General features: G+C 42.6%; 2 protein-coding genes across 3 annotated transcripts in view; both read left to right on the top strand.

Moving 5' to 3' along the window:
- Nucleotides 1–3,146, top strand: part of FAM3D (FAM3 metabolism regulating signaling molecule D) — a 53,163-nt gene extending 50,017 nt beyond the window's left edge. For both annotated transcript variants that reach the window (XM_075574802.1, XM_075574801.1), the window contains one exon: nucleotides 2,758–3,146. In XM_075574802.1, the coding sequence (XP_075430917.1) occupies nucleotides 2,758–2,847 (90 nt within the window). In that variant the 3' untranslated portion in view covers nucleotides 2,848–3,146. The remainder of the gene's footprint in view (nucleotides 1–2,757) is intronic.
- An 11,615-nt stretch (nucleotides 3,147–14,761) lies between these two features.
- FAM107A (family with sequence similarity 107 member A) overlaps nucleotides 14,762–16,184 on the top strand; it is a 71,702-nt gene continuing 70,279 nt past the window's right edge. The window contains exon 1 of the mRNA XM_075574788.1: nucleotides 14,762–15,127. Within this exon, the coding sequence (XP_075430903.1) occupies nucleotides 14,951–15,127 (177 nt within the window). The 5' untranslated portion in view covers nucleotides 14,762–14,950. The remainder of the gene's footprint in view (nucleotides 15,128–16,184) is intronic.

Genomic DNA, 16,184 nt, shown 5'->3' on the forward strand with positions numbered 1-16,184 from the left:
GTATTGCGTACGTGTAAGTAACATAGTATTGCGTACGTGTAAGTAACATAGTATTGCGTACGTGTAAGTAACATAGTATTGCGTACGTGTAAGTAACATAGTATTGCTACGTGTAAGTAACATAGTATTGCGTACGTGTAAGTAACATAGTATTGCTACGTGTAAGTAACATAGTATTGCGTACGTGTAAGTAACATAGTATTGCTACGTGTAAGTAACATAGTATTGCGTACGTGTAAGTAACATAGTATTGCGTAGGTGTAAGTAACATAGTATTGCGTAGGTGTAAGTAACATAGTATTGCGTGCGTGTAAGTAACATAGTATTGCGTACGTGTAAGTAACATAGTATTGCGTACGTGTAAGTAACATAGTATTGCGTACGTGTAAGTAACATAGTATTGCGTACGTGTAAGTAACATAGTATTGCGTACGTGTAAGTAACATAGTATTGCGTACGTGTAAGTAACATAATATTGCGTACGTGTAAGTAACATAGTATTGCGTACGTGTAAGTAACATAGTATTGCGTACGTGTAAGTAACATAGTATTGCGTACGTGTAAGTATCATAGTATTGCGTAGGTGTAAGTAACATAGTATTGCGTAGGTGTAAGTAACATAGTATTGCTACGTGTAAGTAACATAGTATTGCTACGTGTAAGTAACATAGTATTGCGTACGTGTAAGTAACATAGTATTGCGTACGTGTAAGTAACATAGTATTGCGTACGTGTAAGTAACATAGTATTGCGTACGTGTAAGTAACATAGTATTGCGTACGTGTAAGTAACATAGTATTGCGTAGGTGTAAGTAACATAGTATTGCGTACGTGTAAGTAACATAGTATTGCGTACGTGTAAGTATCATAGTATTGCGTAGGTGTAAGTAACATAGTATTGCGTAGGTGTAAGTATCATAGTATTGCTACGTGTAAGTAACATAGTATTGCGTACGTGTAAGTAACATAGTATTGCATACGTGTAAGTAACATAGTATTGCGTAGGTGTAAGTAACATAGTATTGCGTAGGTGTAAGTAACATAGTATTGCTTACGTGTAAGTAACATAGTATTGCGTACGTGTAAGTAACATAGTATTGCGTACGTGTAAGTAACATAGTATTGCGTACGTGTAAGTAACATAGTATTGCGTAGGTGTAAGTAACATAGTATTGCGTACGTGTAAGTAACATAGTATTGCGTACGTGTAAGTAACATAGTATTGCGTACGTGTAAGTAACATAGTATTGGGTACGTGTAAGTAACATAGTATTGCGTACGTGTAAGTAACATAGTATTGCGTACGTGTAAGTAACATAGTATTGCGTACGTGTAAGTAACATAGTATTGCGTGCGTGTAAGTAACATAGTATTGCGTGCGTGTAAGTAACATAGTATTGCGTACGTGTAAGTAACATAGTATTGCGTGCGTGTAAGTAACATAGTATTGCTACGTGTAAGTAACATAGTATTGCTACGTGTAAGTAACATAGTATTGCGTACGTGTAAGTAACATAGTATTGCGTACGTGTAAGTAACATAGTATTGCGTGCGTGTAAGTAACATAGTATTGCGTACGTGTAAGTAACATAGTATTGCGTACGTGTAAGTAACATAGTATTGCGTACGTGTAAGTAACATAGTATTGCGTACGTGTAAGTAACAGTATTGCGTACGTGTAAGTAACATAGTATTGCTTACGTGTAAGTAACATAGTATTGCGTACGTGTAAGTAACAGTATTGCGTACGTGTAAGTAACATAGTATTGCTTACGTGTAAGTAACATAGTATTGCGTGCGTGTAAGTAACATAGTATTGCGTACGTGTAAGTAACAGTATTGCGTACGTGTAAGTAACATAGTATTGCTTACGTGTAAGTAACATAGTATTGCGTGCGTGTAAGTAACATAGTATTGCATACGTGTAAGTAACATAGTATTGCATACGTGTAAGTATCATAGTATTGCGTACGTGTAAGTAACATAGTATTGCATACGTGTAAGTATCATAGTATTGCATACGTGTAAGTAACATAGTATTGCATACGTGTAAGTAACATAGTATTGCATACGTGTACGTATCATAGTATTGCATACGTGTAAGTAACATAGTATTGCATACGTGTAAGTAACATAGTATTGCATACGTGTAAGTAACATAGTATTGCATACGTGTACGTATCATAGTATTGCATACGTGTAAGTAACATAGTATTGCATACGTGTAAGTAACATAGTATTGCATACGTGTAAGTAACATAGTATTGCGTACGTGTAAGTAACATAGTATTGCTTACGTGTAAGTAACATAGTATTGCGTACGTGTAAGTAACATAGTATTGCTTACGTGTAAGTATCATAGTATTGCATACGTGTAAGTAACAAAGTATTGCATACGTGTAAGTAACATAGTATTGCATACGTGTAAGTATCATAGTATTGCATACGTGTAAGTAACATAGTATTGCATACGTGTAAGTATCATAGTATTGCATACGTGTAAGTAACATAGTATTGCATACGTGTAAGTAACATAGTATTGCATACGTGTAAGTAACATAATATTGCATACGTGTAAGTAACATAGTATTGCATACGTGTAAGTATACCCTAATAAGCTGTTTCGTCCGATATTTAGCACGGTGTCCAAGACTTCTACACATTTCCTTCAATTCCAATTTGACATATTAGTGGCACTGCCGCTTCACAAATGATCTCCATTAACAAGGCCTAATTGACTTTACTTTTGATTTACAGCACAGGAAGAATGACAAGGAGACAAACAAATATGAAGGCTGGCCAGAAATGCTGGAAATGGAAGGCTGTATCCCCAGAAAGATGGACTGAGGACCCGGACATTAGCAGATTGCATCAATGTTACAGTAACTTCTGTCCATCCGAAGGCAACTCTTGTTCACCAGAAGGTTTCCCTTCAAACGAAGATGGCACATGGCACACGGCACACACATCACACACGGCACACACACATCACACACGGCACACACATCACACGGCACACACCTCACACACACAGCACACACTGCTGGCCAGAATCCAGTAGATTGCACAATTGTTTATATGTTCCTGTATATATTTGTTTATTTAATAAAGAGTGGAGATGCCAGGGGATCTTTGCGTAGCTATAATGGTTTTCTCAGGGCCCGCCCTTTAATCCACATGGGTTTTGATGGGAATGAACCTGTGATAACATGAATGATGCACGGACCTTTTGGGAGAGTGCACACCCTTACCAGTCTTTCATAGATATGTCCACACTTACTGTTTTCGATGCCGCGGTCGCTTGCGGCCGGTCAAGCCACACTGCAGCCACGTGCAATCACCGGTCCCAAATACAGTAAGCGGCACTGGAGGATCAATGCTGTCTGGGTTCCATGCTTCTGAGTGGGGACCCCGCAGCATTAATCCCCCAGGGCCATCTGCAGGGAGAGAGTACTGATACTCACCTTTTAGAAGAGCTGCACGTCCGTCTCTCCACCTGGAGCCGTGCCCCCGCCGTGCCCCCGCCGTGCCCCCGCCGTGCTGAAGGTAACAGATGCAGGGAATGTAATTCCTTCCCCCTGGATGGCGTAGATGCCCTTATATGGGCTCTACATGAGGGGGCAGGCTCTATGACCATATTCAGTCATCTACATCATCAAGGGGGGGCACATAACACAGGCTACCCCTGGATGATGTAGATACAGAATATGGTCACATAGCCTCCCCCTCAATATTTAGAGCCCCATATTCGGGTATCTACGTAATCTGCGCAGCGCGTCTAAAAGTTGAGTATCGTTTTCCCCCTGCAGATGGCCCATGCAGCAGAGGATTACCACTGGGGGGTCCCATTCAGAAACACGAACCCCCGCGATGTTAATCCTCCAAGGCCGCAAAGGCTCACTGTTTTCGGGGGGGCAGGGGTTTCAGCATGTTGGCCCGCGGCCCCCGAAAACAGTGAGTCTGGACACATCTGTATATACATCATGGTTTCAACAGGTAAATGCCGGGTGCATCACAGTGTACAGGTACTGCACCTGTACCAAATTCCAGATCCCCAAAACTGGGACACCCCAGTCTTTATCCAATGAACGTATTCTACATCCGATATTGAACACAGAGGTGTTTAACTGACTGTAGAAAGGCTGGTGGGCCACTGTTTCCATTGGTAGGCTCATGATTTGGGGATGTGATGCATCTCTCCTTGATACAGAAGCCAGAATAAGTGACCTGGACAGGTGAAGTATGTCCCGGAGACCTGCACTGCTTCATCTAATATTAAAAAAGGAAAAGAAATAAACAGGTGGACTTAACTATATGTGTTTTGTTTAATAAATCCGTTGTGTCGTATTAGATAATACTTACTACATGGTTGTAAACCTTTTTCCCACTCTTCATGCCCGTTTTAATGATTGTTAATGTATTTCGTTTCCTTGGCTTGATATACCAACCATTCACAAAGGCCACCGCACTTCCGCTTTTGAAATAGGCGGCCATATTGCGAGCCCGGGGAAGCGGGATCTTGGCCGATCGATCTCGGCAGAACGGATTGATCGGCAGCTTAGGGACCTATATTTTTGGAAACCTAGGCAACGGCGGCATGTATTAAAATAAACGCGCGCTAAAATGCTAACTGTAGCAGCACCAGGTAAATGTCTGGTATCACGCACTATACACTGAGCTCTCTGGGGATAAACCTTCGAAAGTTAGCAGGCCCTGGGACTGGCAGGCTACAGATAACCCCTAGATCCTATCACTAACAGGACACTGGGCATTTTCTAGCTGTATCTTTTTAGTCAGATGGGTTAACACTAGCATAGACTTCAGGTGAGTCTCAGCGTTATTTTTATAGCCACCGTTGCAGTTTTTGTTGAAGTCAGCAGGTGGAAACCTTACATTAACAGCAATATAACAATGAACAGCATTACAGTAACTCTTACATCACGTACAATGAAACACACATCCGGAACAGCACATACAGTACTTCCAAAACCTGCAACTTCATATTTTTCAGAAAATATACAAATGTAGGAGTATACTGAGCCCAGGATGGAAGCGTTTAATAACACCTCCCAAAAGGATTAGTACTGTGGATTTGCACTCAGAAGGCTGCGTGTGTACGGGGCGTGTAACTTGTCCTGTTGGGGTGAAGAGATAGAGAGAATGGAAGTGAGAAAGAAGGCATAAATAATCCCAATTAGTATTTTCTAAAGAGATATTTTTTTTTCTAATAGGATTTTGTAGGTACCCAGCCTAAAAATATGAGTTATATTGAAACGGGGGTCCCACTGACAAACAAAAATTGGTTTTAAGGAGGGATGGGGGGAGGGATGTAACATCTTTGGGAATCAATGATATCATGCAACAATACTCACCTTGAAGTACAGGAGCCCGTTTATAATCCAGTGCCAACTCCCTAACCCATACACACACGCTGTCACTCAACAGATTGGGGGGGGGGGGAAGTTTTGTGGTGCCTGGAAAATAAATGGTACACACCCCTACATAAGAAAAGTATCATTATGTGTAACCCTTTCCCTGCCAGGAGGCAGCTCTGCTCTGCAATTATTTAATCATTTCTGCACGCCGCTCTGACAGCGAAGAGACACACAGCGCGGGAGATATAGGAAGGGGATAAAGAGCGGCGGCCATATCCAGGCGAAACGTACTACGGGAGCGCACATTTAACCCCTCCACTACCAGTAACACTTGCACCGTGCTGCACACCTCCCTGGCAGTGACAGGACTCACTTTATTCTTATCATTTTCCATAAGCATAGAATTAATCTTCATGTCCGCCCTACGCCTATTTATGTAAACACCCATTTATTAAAATATATATTGTTAAGATGTACATGTCATTGGCAAGTATGTACCGGGGGATTGGAGCCGCCCCGTCCTCTCACTCCTATAGCAGCTAACAGGACATAGTTCTATGATTCTCCTCCATTCACGCTATTATGTATTTGTCATCCCCAGTTGAATACTTCTTAAGAAAATCCCCAGCAGTTTGTTTTTTTCAAAAATATTGATGCAAAATGCTGTTTTTATGGAATTGTACAATTTAACAGCCACTGCCAAATCTGCCCTAATCGATGCAATTTAGCTAATCGTCGAACTTTTGTTACATCAGTTCAGTTGGGGCCTTTAACACACCTAGTGAACATTTACTGTATCATAAAGGGATCTACTGTATGTATCAAGCTCCGAGACTGCATGAGCTAGAACATCATTCGACAGTGGGTTACTAAACGGGGTGGTATTTAAAAGAGATCAACTTGTATTAAACATTGGGGGAAAGCCCCTGCTGCTTCCCGAAATGTCCCCATCCACTTCACTCACCCTCCTCTTTCCAGTGTGGAAATGGCAGGTAGAGAGGAAGGGGTGAAGTTACAGGGACATCTCCGGATAGGAGGGCAGGTTAGGGATATTCGGTATGTGGTGGTTTGACGCTTCCATGGATGGGTTGGTTAAATATTAACTGCTAGAAGAGCAGCCCCTTTGTTAGAGTCCATCTGAGGGTACGCGTATGGTTAAAATAGATATGGAGACAATGCAATTCCAGATGGACGATATTGGTAATGTTGTATCAATAGTTATTATATCAATGGAGCAGAAGAAAGGGAAAGATTACTTTTTGTGTGTCAAACACTTTACAGGATATTGATATCTCCATGCCCAGGCATTCCAGTGAGCTGCAGGGTTTAGCCATGATTTGAAAATGTTTACACTTGTTTTCGTTTCCATTCTTCACTTTAAATGTGGTTCTCGTGCATTATTATTTTTGTAAGTGGTCTCATGCTTTCAGTCATTTATTTTTCATTAAAATGCAATTTTTTGTCCAGAAGCCCCAAATGTCACATATCGTGTGTCCTTACGCTTGAACGTTGATATTTATTGAATCCGTTTGGAAAAAAAAGAGATATCGCAATGTACCGGAACGTTGATCCTGTTCCAATAAACATCTTTTTTCTTGACTAAGACCACCGGAGTGTCTGGATATTAGTTTGTTTGCTATATACAAGTCTCCCTCCTGGTTACCGGCAAAATATCTAAAAACACATAAACACTCTCAAACGAAGTACCCAAACTCCTTAATATTCACACCAGGCTTAACGATAAGTGGGTTAACTGCTGGATGAAGTGGGTGCCAGCTTTCAGGGGCTTGGGTGCTTGCCAGGCGAGCATACAATGTAGATAAATAGCCAAGTCCTGACAGTCCTACATCCACATCGAGAAGTGACCTTCGCGCCATGTCAGCAGGGATTGAAGCACGACAAGTGATACAAAAACTGAGGGACTGACACACTGGGTGAGTTCCAGTGGAAAAAAGCAGTGGTAACGGACACAGTGTGCCTAGATCCTAAATATTCTAATATATAATTCTATTATGTATATCTTAAATTGTATAGCGCGGTGTTTCCCAACTCCAGTCCTCAGGGAACCCCAACAGGTCACGTCTTAAGGATATCCCTGCTCCAGCACAGGTGGCTCAGTCAAAATAACTGGGACGCTGATTGACCCACCTGTGCTGGAGCAGGGATATCCTTTAAACCTGTCCTGTTGGGGTTCCATGAGGACTGGAGTAAGGAAACACTGGCTATAGTGCCATCCGTGTCCATAGCGCTGCTCAGCAGTAATACACATGACAAAATAATAGGAGATTTAATGGGATAAGTGCTATAGACATAAAAGTAAACAGGGAAATTAGTCCCTGAATCGAAGAGTTTACAATAAAATTATTCTGGAAATCAGGTGCTTCTTCTAGATTTTGGCAGATAAAAGAAACAGAAACAAAATTCTAAACAATGTACTTTTAATTTCCCATTAGCAAAATACCAAATTCTATGCTTACTATTAGTGTCAGCACCAGAGGTATCTCACACTGTGCATATGATTTAGGAACATACTGAGGGTGTAACACCTCCATGCAAGACAGGTATTTGGGGTTCAAATAAAGAGCATGTGTATATAGAAGGCTTCAAAAAGTCTTGGAGGGGAACTAGAACGGCAATGTTGAAATTAAACCGGAAACATGCATTTGGGTTAAAGAATGAATGATTATTCGTGACGGTGTTTCCCATGAAGGTATAAAACCTGATAGAAGAAACGTGTCAGCCATTGAGATGATGCCTTGGCAGCGTTTAAAGAAGGATGTTCGTCGGTCCCTGGGCAAGGTGTGCATCCTTAGAAAATTTATTCCTAATCTATCAAAGATAACACCACTGAGGACATTCCTGGAAACGAAAAAGGAATAGTTATTGGGTCCAGAGCCAGAGAAATCGTGGGATACTTTGAAACAAGTGGTGCAGGAGTTACTGTTGGTGTTTTATGCACCAGAAATGCCGGTTAGATTTTAAGCAGATGCACCACATTTCGGGGGGTGGGAGCAGTAATTCTTCAGCATAATGATTGTTCTGAATCAGTGGTTTATGCCTTCAGATCATTGAGTGATGCAGAAACCAGGTATGCACAGATTGAGAAGGAGCATTTAAGAATAATGTTGGCCTATGAATACGTTAATCAATATTTCCGTGGCCAGACAGTGGACACAGAAACAGACCACTGGCCCCTAATAGCCACATTTGGTAAACCACTAAATGCCTTCACTTTAAGGATTCAACGCATGGTGAAACCGTCAATGCATGACCAGAAGACCTCAGAAATAGAGATACAAGCTTGTGGGGATCTAACTGTAACATCAGGCACCGTAGCACAGGGGTGCGCAAACTTTTCCCCGTGCACACACCTGCCTGCTCTCCTCGGCGCCTCGCGCCCTCCCCCCCTGGTCGGCCACGGCGTCAAATGACGCGCGGGGTCATGTGACACCACGTTGCCATGGTAACGTGCCGTCACGTGACCCCCGTGGCATCATTTGATGCCGGGTTACCATGACGATGCTTCGCTGGAAGGGAAGGTAAGTGAGTTATAGATGCCTCGTACGGTCCCCCGGCATTTAATTTAAATACCTGGGAGGAGAGCGTGGGACCTCTAGAACTGCTGCGCCCCCCCCCCCAAAAAAAAATCTAGCACTCCCCAGGGGGGTGTGCCCCCAGTTTGCGCACCCCTGCCTTAGCTAACCACCAAATGAAAAGAATCAACTGAGAGACAGAAGGATGAGTCACTAAGGATCCTCGGAGATGTTAGGGTTACTTGATGAAAAAGGCCATTGCTCTTCAAGTGTTAGAGACTTCTGGAGCTGCAGAGATGAACCTTCAGTGATAGAAAGAATCATTTTCAAGGGCAGAAAGATTGTAATAACAACGAGACTTTGAAATGAAATGTTGCAAAAGGTTCATGAGGGTCATTTAGAAGCAGCGAAACACCCAAAAAAAGCATTACAAAAAAAATGTATTGTTCACGAATAATGAAGACTAACTGTATTTGTAACCATGTATTTATTTGTCTTAACTCTATGCCCAGGACATAGCTGAAAATGAGCGGTAACTCTCAATGTATTACTTCCTTGTAAAACAATTTTATAAATAAATAATGTGGGAGAAAACTACTTTCCATGCTTGAAATACAACCCATACCAACAGGCAGAGTCACTGACCCTACCTGTCCTTCTAACTATCGACCTGTCTCCCTCCTGCCTTTTGCCTCCAAACTCCTTGAACGTCTTGTATTCTCTCGATTGCTACACTTTCTCAACACCTATTCTCTCCTAGACCCTCTACAATCTGGCTTCCGCACTGCTCACTCTACTGAAACAGCCCTCACTAAAATAACTGACGACCTCCATGCTGCCAAAGACAGAGCTCATTAAACTCTGCTCATATTACTCGACCTCTCTGCAGCATTCGACACCGTGGACCACCCTCTTCTCCTTCACATTCTTCATACTCTTGGTATTCGGAATAAAGCTTTATCCTGGATCTCCTCTTACCTCTCCCATCGTACTTTCAGTGTCTCTTTTGCCAACACCTCCTCCTCCTCTATTGATCTCTCTGTGGGGGTACCCCAGGGCTCTGTCCTGGGACCCCTTCTCTTTCTCTTTACACACTCTCTCTAGGTGACCTAATCACATATTTTGGGTTTAAATATCACCTCTATGCTGACGACACACAAATTTACCTTTCAACCCCTGACCTTACACCTGCTATACAGACCAAAGTTTCTGAATGCCTCTCTGGAATATCATCCTGGATGGCCATCCGCCGACTGAAACTTAACATGGCAAAAACAGAGCTCCTCATACTTCCTCCCAAACCTGGCCCTACTACCTCCTTCCACATTGCTATTGGAAATACGATCATTCACCCAGTAGCCCAAGCACGCTGCCTAGGGGTTACACTTGATTCCTCTCTCTCATTCTCCTCTCATATTCAAAACGTTTCTAAAACTTGTCGCTTTTTCCTCCACAATATCACAAAGATACGCCCTTTCCTCTGTTGCTCGACTGCTAAAACTCTGACTCAGGCCCTCATTCTCTCACGTCTCGATTACTGCAACCTCCTGCTGTCCGGCCTTCCTGCCTCTCACCTGTCTGCCCTACAATCTATCCTAAACGCTGCTGCCAGAATCACTCTACTCTTTCCTAAATCTGTCTCCGCATCGCCCCTCCTGAAATCCCTCTCCTGGCTTCCGATTAAATCCCGCATCTCACACTCAATTCTCCTGCTCACTTTTAAAGCTTTACATTCTTCTGCCCCTCCTTACATCTCAGCCCTAATTTCTCGCTATGCACCATCCCGACTCTTGCGTTCTTCTCAAAGATGTCTTCTTTCTACCCCCTTTGTATCTAAAGCTCTCTCCCGCCTTAAACCTTTCTCACTTTCTGCCCCACACCTCTGGAATGCCCTTCCCCTCAATACCCGACTAGCCCCCTCGCTATCCACCTTTAAGACTCACCTTAAGACACATCTGCTTAAAGAAGCATATGAATAGCACTGGATAATCATGGACACATGATACATAAAGCTTGGCCCCCTGCAGACGCACTTACTAGAATTCCCTCCTACTGTCTCTGTACGTTCTCCCTACCTACCAGTTAGATTGTAAGCTCCTCGGAGCAAGGACTCCTTCATTAATGTTACTTTTACAGTATGTCTGAAGCACTTATTCCCATGATCTGTTATTTATATTATTTGTTATTTATATGATATGTATTACTACTGTGAAGCGCTATGTACATTTATGGCGCTATATAAATAAAGACATACAATACAATACAATACACTGAAGCCTCACCCTGTTCTGCAGAGTAGTTATTAGAAGGTAGGCGTTGATTTATTTACCTGGAAATTAAAGAACTATTTAATAGTTACAGATTATTTTTCATTGTATCCAGAAATGTGCACACTAAGCAACACAAGCAGCAAATGTGTGATAGCCAACACAGTACAGGCATACCCCATTAAGGACACTCACTTTAAGTACACTCGCGAGTAAGGACATATCGCTCAATAGGCAAACGGCAGCTCACGCATGTGCTTGTCAGCGTGTCCTGAACAGCAATACCGGCTCCCTACCTGTACCGAAGCTGTGCGCAAGCGGGGAGACTGTAGAGCCTGTTACAAATGCGTTATTTACATCAGTTATGCACGTATATGACAGTACATGCATTGATAAGTGGGGAAAGGGTAGTGCTTCACTTTAAGTACATTTTCGCTTTACATACATGCTCCGGTCCCATTGCGTACGTTAATGCAGGGTATGCCTGTACAGTATGAAGGGCCTTTTTTGCCAGATGTGGTATTCCAGGTGAAGTCTTCAGGTCTGAATTGAGGCAATTTGCAAGGAATTTGGATTCTTATCGCACATCTAAATTACCCGTAATTAAATGGATTGGTGAAGAAAAACTTTTTGAATGCAGAGGTAAGTTGTAAAGAGCCTGGAGCTACTAGACAATGATTTTTCTCCAGCCCAATTGTTGATATTGAGAAAGATTAGGTCAAATTGACCAAATCAGTGAATCTTACTTCGATCTCAAAACAATGAACAAACCAGAGATTATATAACATCAGTAAAGGTAAAAGGTCAGGGGCAGAAGGCATGGGCCTGGTGGGTGGGAAAACTAGGTATACTGTAGGCCCCAGGGGGGTATGGACCTGATTGGTGGGGGGATAAGGTGTAGGCCTGATAGATATGGGTCTGGGAGGTGAGGGATCAGTTATGGGCCTGGGTGTTCTGGGGGATTCGGTATGGTCTTCGGGAGTTAGGTATGGGCCTGTGGGATGGGTGGTAGGTATGGTCTCCAAGTGAGGGGAAATACCGTATGGGCCTGGGGGGTGGATGAGGTGTAGAGCTGGTGGGAGGCAGTTTAAAGTGGGGGTTTACTATTCTCCCTTTGGCTATTAATGGATGTGTGCTTATATATGGGAACACTCGGGTCTAACCCACTTCCAATGCTATGCGACTCAGTATTATACATTTCTTCTGTTCTTTTCTTTAATATTGGCAATTTTAATGTACAAAATCCTACAGTAAAGGTGTCCTGCCTAATATCTGGAACAAATGTGAAAACATTACACTCTCCCACACCATGTGGCTTTTTAACGCATCCACATGGTCTGACTAGCATCTGTCCCGCATCCTTTGACCTCCACAAACCTTATATCACTCAAAGGGGCAGTTCCACACAAGTACACTTATGGCAGTGATACTGTATGTGAAGTGGGTTTACAGCTAGGGTATTGATGCACTTGGCAAAGCAGAAATTCCCCTACTTTATATTTTTACACCAATTTTATTTTATAATATGGACTGTGAAGTGCCGCTAGAATGAGACTTGACTGGGAAAACAAGCTTGTCAAATGATGCACATTCGAACATTGCCTGTCTCTGTTGGCTAGCTGCCCAGTGGGTATGGTCATCCCCGGATTTTCACAATCGTTTCTCACTACAGGAGTGTGAAAAATGGATACCTGAGCAGTTTTTTGTCACGTCCATGTGGCACGGCCACTTTAACGCTTTGCTTGGTGCCTGTTACTTGTTTGTAACACTGCCTCTGGGAGTGTGTTTGGAATGTTGGCGTCTCCTTGTATCCTCCTGATAAACAGGATTTTGCAGTTCTGTTTTATTGTGTAGCTTTCCTGTATTTCAATCGTTTTAATCTCTGTGTACTCAATAATGCAACTATAAAGGATTACACGAACAGGAATTTACAGACACATAGTTGTCAAGGTCAACGAGTTACTTTGGAGGATGTGGAGACAAATTACATTTTAACAAAAGAATTCATATTTCTATGAGTGAGGCTCTATACAAAGCCTACTGTTGATTCAATACATTACAATCACTGGTAATTCATCAGACCCCAAAGGAGTAAGCTTTGATATAACTGCATTATTTGGACTTCATATACTGTACCAAATATTCTACGAATGCTATGTGTATTTCTAAATTCTAAATACCGAATTCTATGCTTACCTTTAGTGTCAGCACCAGAGGTATCTCACACTGTGCATATAATCTAGGAACATACTGAGGGTGTAACACCTTCATGCATGACAGTTATTTGGGGTTCAAATAAAGAGCATGTGTATATAGTAGGCTTCAAAACATACTGCTGTCCGGCCTTCCTGCCTCTCACCTGTTTCCCCTACAATCTATCCTAAACGCTGCTGCCAAAATCACTCTATTCTTTCCTAAATCTGTCTCGGCGCCTCCCCTGCTGAAATCCCTCTCCTGGCTTCCTATCAAATCCCGTATCTCACACTCAATTCTCCTCCTCACTTTTAAAGCTTTACACTCTTCTTCACCCTAATTTCTCACTATGCACCATCCCGACTCTTGCGTTCTGCTCAAGGATGTCTTCTTTCTACCCCCTTTGTATCTAAAGCCCTCTCCCACCTTAAACCTTTTTCACTGACTGCCCCACACCTCTGGAATGCCCTTCCCCTCAATACCCGATTAGCACCCTCTCTATCCACCTTTAAGACCCATCTTAAGACACACTTGCTTAAAGAAGCATATGAATAGCACCGTGGCTAATACTAAACACCTGATACATAAACCGTGGCCCCCTGCAGATGCACTTACCAGAACACCCTCCTTCTGTCCCTGTACGTTCTTCCTACCTACCAATTAGATTGTAAGCTCTTCGGAGCAGGGACTCCTCTTCCGAAATGTTACTTTTATGTCTGAAGAACTTATTCCCATGATCTGTTATTTGTATTATTTGTTATTTATATGATTGTCACATGTATTACTACTGTGAAGCGCTATGTACACTAATGGCGCTGTATAAATAAAGACATACAATACAATACAAGTATTTTCTCACAGTACAGAACTGATTTATTTTAAAAAAAACATGTAGGATATTGCTTGGTCTGAAGTTTGAAACTAGAGCAAAATATGTCATATGGCTAAACGCTTTCACTTCAATGTATAGAAAGCTAAGTTGGACTGTCCAATGTTTAAATAGCGATTGTAAATGGAATTAAATCTTAGTTTATGGAGCCGTGCGCTTGTGCATATGTTGCATAATCTGCGTCTTGAACTGCTTTGCTCTCGGTCACCAAACGACAGCAAACACCTCCACTGTTCGTGCCAATAGTGACATCGCTCAGGTTGGCTACCGCACCAAACAAATAGGTAACCAGGTAAATAGCCAATAGGCATCTTAGATAACACATACACCCCAAAACGTGAGGCTCCCCCTTTACTGAGACCCTGCAACGAATGGGTGGCTTTCTGAATCTCTTGTAAAAACAGCTTGGCATTCTCTGCCATGTCGGGCTGTCAAGTGCAATTACTCTAATCTTCCACAGTCTTTCACAATCAGGAGCCCGGCTTAGTAGCAGGGCCTGTGTGAAAGCGTTCTTTGTGCATGATATGAACACTGTAGTACCAAAAAGAGCGTTTCCCCATTCTGCCAAAGAAAGGGAGAGACGTTCTGCTCATCTCCTTTAAGATTCCGCTGCTCTTTCCCCCTCGCCTGGTGGTATAAACTGGAGTTGTCTGGGTGCCAGGAGCTGCGTGTCTGCACATTCCCGGGGATTTGATGCAGCCTGTGCCTCTCCGGAGACTGGGTGGACAGCGCCAGAGAACAATACAGAGCCTGCCAAGTGCCAACTCCCGAAAAGTCCAGGATCTTATTCTAAGGAGCTGCCGCATATTCTGCGGGGGGGCTATTGTATTTCGAACTGCTCATAGCATGGGAGCGGCTCATGGAAAAAAGGTATGGGAAATATTTGCATAAATACATCAATAAAGGTTTCTTTTTCCCACTATTCTTAGAATACCTGCTAGGAGTAGGGGACCTTTTAAGTATGTTTCTCTCACCATACCATGTAAATTGATACCTGAGCTAGTGCAAGGTCTTTAGTGTTATAGGTGCCGGCGATGCACAGGGTTACAATCTGTGCTTCCATTGGCAATACAGGCTTTTATTATCCCTAAACCTCAAGTTATGTTCACCCCATCAGGTATTTAGTACAGGTATGTGCGATTTGTTGCAACAAAATCAATCCTGGGTGAAATTGAATTGATAACACACGTATTGGTTATTGTCTGTTAGGATTATTCGTCCATTTTTGGATACCACATATTTATTAAATACGGGTGCTATTTATTTCAGTCCCTTCCAAGCTGACTGGGCCAGGAACTCTTATGTTATTGGCCCATTTTATTTTATTTACTCACTTTAATACCTCTCTTCCTGCCTTTTCCAACACGGCTTTTATTTTTCAAATCTGATGCTTCCAGGTGTAAGAATATTAAGTGTCCGGGAAGTTAAAATGGAGCTCTCCATAGAGCCCAGTGCAACCTGAGGTTACCATGGAAACCCCAGAAGCTATAGATTAACCCTTTAGGTGGAGTATGATGTAGCTACTACATGATGGCTCTGGCACTCCAGGGGTTACGTAGTAGCTACGTCAGAAAAAACCTACTGGTTTCCCGTCTCTAAGGGAGATTGTGTTCAGATCGCGTTAGGGGGTCTTTCCGCTCCTAGAAAGGAAGTCCTCTACTTCCTGATAGGTAAAACAAGAGATCTGAGGAAGAAGCACAAAGGTACAAAGCACACAGAGCTCGCACTAAATGAAGACAATTTATTAGGATATTAAAACACAACAGGTAAAAGAAAACTTCCCAATAGTAAACAGAACTAAGGCTTATCTGCTTAGAGAGCTGCAGCCCTTGGCGGGACTTAGATCCTACGCGTTTTGCAAACTCTTAGTCGCTTCGTCAGGGATACCCTGAAGAAGCGACTAAGAGTTGCGAATCGCATAGGATCT

This window comes from Ascaphus truei, chromosome 17 (genome assembly GCF_040206685.1).
Source record: "Ascaphus truei isolate aAscTru1 chromosome 17, aAscTru1.hap1, whole genome shotgun sequence".
Taxonomy (NCBI): Eukaryota; Metazoa; Chordata; class Amphibia; order Anura; family Ascaphidae; genus Ascaphus; species Ascaphus truei.